Source organism: Montipora capricornis, chromosome 14, assembly GCF_036669925.1.
Source record: "Montipora capricornis isolate CH-2021 chromosome 14, ASM3666992v2, whole genome shotgun sequence".
Lineage (NCBI taxonomy): Eukaryota > Metazoa > Cnidaria > Anthozoa > Scleractinia > Acroporidae > Montipora > Montipora capricornis.
This window is the reverse complement of record NC_090896.1, coordinates 24,319,634-24,324,633: the sequence shown is the minus strand read 5'-3', so window position 1 is coordinate 24,324,633 and position 5,000 is coordinate 24,319,634. Positions and strand designations below refer to the sequence as shown.

The 5,000-nt window shown below is 43.2% G+C and overlaps 1 protein-coding gene and 1 pseudogene across 1 annotated transcript in view; one reads left to right on the top strand and one right to left on the bottom strand.

Moving 5' to 3' along the window:
- Nucleotides 1-52: 52 nt before the first annotated feature.
- LOC138033023 (uncharacterized) lies at nt 53-525 on the bottom strand (annotated as a pseudogene).
- A 2,607-nt stretch (nt 526-3,132) lies between these two features.
- Nucleotides 3,133-5,000, top strand: part of LOC138033325 (uncharacterized) — an 11,009-nt gene continuing 9,141 nt past the window's right edge. Inside the window, exon 1 of the mRNA XM_068881077.1 lies at nt 3,133-3,150. Within this exon, the coding sequence (XP_068737178.1) occupies nt 3,133-3,150 (18 nt within the window). The remainder of the gene's footprint in view (nt 3,151-5,000) is intronic.

Genomic DNA, 5,000 nt, shown 5'->3' with positions numbered 1-5,000 from the left:
AAACTTGAGTAATGTTTGACCCTGGAAAGGCCCGGGTTTTTTTCTGAGCTTGTTAAAACACAAACCGTGTCACTCTCCTGCCGGATCTACTGTGTCCAGCTTCGAAACGCGTCAGTTGATCATCATCGTCTCCACGGTTGTCACCATCACTTTCCTCCTCGCAACTGCTCTCATAATCATCCTCGTCGGACCCGTTAGCCACGTTTTTCAGGCGTTGCTCCTCGTTTCCACTTAGGAGAAATTTCTCACCGTCCTAAACCAACGTTGCATTATCTAAAATACTCTGAGGTGGGTTGTGGTTGTCGTCATTTCCTCCAGTGTATACTCGAAGAATAGCTACGAAAAAGGGCTCAAAATAAGTAAACGTTTCCAGTTGTGTTTTAGGGCAACTACATCTCCCTTTGCAAAACGAACTGGACGAGTTTCAATCTGTGCTCTTTCAGGTTGTCCTGCGTCTAAGGCTTGCAGCTCTTCGAGCATGTCAACAGCATTTTTAGTTTGACTTGTTCGAACTCTTCGGATCATGCTTAGGGCCAGAGGGAGAGTTCCTGCCTTTTCTTTCGCCTTGTCTCTTACTCTTTGCTATCGCACGCCTTGTCCAAATTCTTTAGCAAAGAGCCTCAGTTCCCTTGCTTCTTCACGCAAATCGTCCTTCTCATTAATACTATCCTCTGGCCGAAAATGTTCTTCCCCGAGCTTTGCACGATCATAAAGCCACTCAGGCTCCCTTTTGTTTATATTGTCCGTTCCGTGTAGTGACTTTGGGGTCCGGTATACATTGAAAAGGAAGAGTAATACAGCTTCTGTACAGATTCAACAATACAGCTTGGCCTGCGGCTGCCATAATCATGCATGTCTGGAGTGGGACGACTTGGGCTTCTCATTCCCGCGAAGAAATGTTCCACGTGTAGTGTCGTGAAACTTGGAAAAGAGATATCCTGTGCAATATGCTGCAAATCGTTTTCAGAGAAGAACGACTTGGTTTTCTCAAATGACGAATGAAGCATTTTAAAAGCGTCTCTTGTAGGTTTTGACAATGCTAGATCAGGGCCCTGACGACATCTTCATCCTGTTCGAAAATATGCCTGCCTCTCTATGTCTATGACATCGGCCGCTTCTTTAAGAATGTTCAAACCGTCTTCCAAACTTGGTTGGACGCTTGGCTTCTTTGATAGTTCCTCTTCAAGCTGAAAGAGTTCAACAAATGGACCCAATTTCTCTCCGAGAAGTTTATAGCTTATTAAGTTTGAAATTAGTCTGACAGCTTGATTGCTCGTGTCACAGACAAATATAGATTCTCCATATGACGCAAGCGCTAATGGCGAATGAAACCGAACTGTAAAACCGTCTTGCATCCTTGGTTGGCTTCCTTCCAGTGAGTGAATAACGTTGCCGTCGTTACTGAATGGTCATGGGAATCAGAGAAGACTAGCTTCTCCTCTGTTTTAGTGATGCGAACGATAACTGACGGGTTCCTCTTAACAACACTGGTTAGCTCCATAAAGGCGTCTGCACGAGGAAGGCATTGAATTCCTTGGTTGTGCATCGAAATAAGGAGCCCTTCCGAAGCATCATAAATCATCGGCAAAACGGTTGACCCTGGTTTACCACAAAATGAATCTCCAGTTGGAATTTGTTATGCTTTTAATGGATGTCAAAGTCACACTGCGATATTTTGAAAATGGTCTTCTTGTCAAAGCTGAGGGCGAAGATTGACGTGTCTACTCCAAGCGGCTCATTCTCAGATTTAGGTTAGTAGTGAGAGAAACTAAACACCCAACTTCGGTCAATTCTCCTGTCGACCAAAGGCATACATCGTATACCTTCACTTTACCAGATGGACTGGTTTGACTTGAAGCTTCACCTTCACCAGGCTCGACATCTGCGTCCTTTGCTTCGACTTGAAGAAGTGCACGACTCTTGTTTAGCATTTGTTTAATATCGGTAATCTTTAAACCAGAGTTGTTTCCCCCGAGTAGTACTATCAGATGATCATCTTTTATTACAATGCCTTGAGGATTACAAATTCCTGCTTTGGGGCCAGCAATCGGAACGGCACAGACGGGATTATGCAAATTTGCCATGAATATTTTGACTATTTTCTGTCACAAATAAACTGAAGTCTGCTTTTAGAGGAAAATGCCACGGCAGTTGGAAACTTCACCACACTTTCAGCAGGATTTTGACGCCAATACCTATCTTGTTCGGGTATAAGAGTTGCAATAATCGGATCATCAGGCAAGGAGTCTAACAACTGCTTGCGGAAAAAGGCAACTGCGGTTGTCATGTTCATTTGATCCTTGTTGTTCAAACAGCTACGAGGAAGTTCTTTGGCTATTGGCTTGGAGATATCTTTATCTGTATCTCCGGATCCTCTCGCACTGCTCAACAAATTCAGGCTAACCAGATAATCGCCAACAAATGTCCAGTAATTGAACAACGAACTTCTTACACGTTTTAAAACGAGTGGAGGATCTGGAATAGGTACTTTCTGGTTTTGCTCCGCAAGAACAGTCATGTAAGCTCTCTGGGCAGCTTCAGAGTCAGATATCCATTCGCGAACAGGGAAGGCCATCCAGCTGACAAAGTTTGCACTTTCGTTTTAATGTGTTCGTTGAAGCGTAAGCAAGAGTTTTGCAGTTGTCACAAATAACACCTTCTTCATCACATGTGCTACATGAAATAGTACACTTGGATGAGCTCAAAGTACAGTTTTTGCACGATTGTATCAGTTATTCTGTCTGGCGATCGTGCATCTTAACTTTGTCGGAACTTCCCTTGCAGGATCGATAGAAGCAGCCGACTGGAAATGAAACACGTCCGTCACGGCTAGCAATTCTAAAATCTTGTGCTTCACTGATGAAGTCGACGGATTTTAGATATTTACCAAGGTCCTCGTTGCACATGTTACACAAAATCCTTCACTCGGTCAAATGATACAAATTGAGGATCTTCGAGCCGGACAAATTACCGGGCAAATGTCCGATTACCGGCGCTTATTTGCAGGCTTGGGATTATCAGTTGACAAGAGACTATCTGGTGAGAGAACACATCCCCTTTCCCTATGATAATCTTTTAAAATCTATTTTAAGCTTCGCACCACGCTGTGAAAGTTATTTTTAGTTTTGTCCCATGGCCGCGCAGCCCATGGTCAGAGGATCAGAAACTTGCGAAGACTTTTCTCGCCGTCGCATGATCCAGTGAAATCCTAAATCGAAATTTGAAGATGTGATCGACTTTAAGCGGTCATTACGTCGTTACGTCATTACAATTGACCAATCAGGTGTCTTTTCTAAAATAACCTCGCAGCTTGACTATGAGCTAAAATTAGATTGAAAAAGATTATCATGGGAAGAGGCCCATGTATGGGGAATGTGTTATCTCGCCTCATAGTCTCTAGGCCGCAAGACTACATGTATGCGTTATTGACCAAGCGCGAGGTCAAGAAAAAAGAGAGCAAGGCCAATATCCAGCAATCTTGACCGATTCGAGCTCAAGTTTCCTCTCGTTCCTCTAGCTAAGAGATCTTGATAATTTAAGCGAGTCGGAGCTGAATCAGCTGGCTGAACACTGAGAGACACTCGGAGAAGACCAAAAGAACAGCAAACTGGTCTGTATCAAACTTTCGAGATACGACATGTATAGCAGCCATTTTAGAGAGTTCTTTTCTGAGTCAGCCATTTTGCGACAATAAACTGCTGCACAAGCTATCATTGTAAAACTACTCTGGCGTCGAAAACCATTTCACCGCCATTTAAGTCTACTTTCGGAGAGCAAAGCAAGTACTTAACTCCACCCGATGAGGTACAGAACAATTACCCCATCCCCACAGCGTCACTCGTAACCATGGAGCTGTTCGAGAAGCCGCTGTGGGGATGGGGTAAGTGTTAGACATGAAATGACTGTACCTCATCGGGTGGAGATAATTTGATCTCGGACCCAAGCTCCGTGTCCTGTCCGGTTATCAGCAGCTGTTAAATTCATCAGCTATGGTTGAATCGAAGCAGAAAATGCTCATTTCCAGCCAAGTGCGTGCGGATTTTTGACGACGAAACATTCACGGAGGTTCGCAAATGATGTGGCTTTAGCTTTGCGTGAAAAAATCGCGGCTGGGATGGATTTTCGAGTCGCAAACCGCCTCTGAGCTGAAAACGGTCGAAATCTTAGTGTGCAGCGCTGACTTCGTCTTAGAAGATTGAAAACACGGACTTCCCGAAACGGTAAAATAAGCTCCAAAAGGCACAAGAATACACCAGAGGTGAGTCATTTTTATTCATTTTATTCAATGAACGTTATTTTGAGCATTTTTAGGCTTCATAATCGACGGTATTTTATTTCCCATACAAAGTCTTATAACGCGTTTAAATTCTCAACGGCTGTCTGTAGTGACGCGAGCTTGGGCTACCTATGGTACATCGTGCAAAAATAAAGCTTACACTTCTAACATTTTCCATCCTGGGTTGTCTGTTTTTTATTTGTTAAATAACGAAAGTAAGAGAGAACAATTTTTAAAGCCATTCACGTGTCCAATTTAACCATGGTTCTCAGAGAAAGCTACACAAATACCGATTGAAAACATGACGATCGGTCTGCCGAAGTGAGGCAATTTTAATACGCCGAAGCGCGAAAACAAAAAAGGGGAGCCATAAATTAAATCCAACTTGCTTGGATTCACACACAGAATTGAAAGGTATCTGAACTCTCCTCCTTACAAAAAGGGCTCCAGTTAGCCAGTGATCCGAGATTTTTGGGGTCAACCCAGATGTATGTATGATTTTAAACGAAGTGGAAAGGAAAACGTAACGCACAAATTGGTGCTATCGATTGTCAATGTGTTATCGGTTTTTAGATCATGGTTTTGTGTCTGGCCTTTTTGCAGTTTTAAAAACAATTTCATGTATATTCTTGCCTTAATGATTGGTATAACAACTCATTAATCTAAGTTACCTTCTCGATGAACGCCGCCTTGAGCTTCGCTCATGCCGTTGATCGCCTTTTCT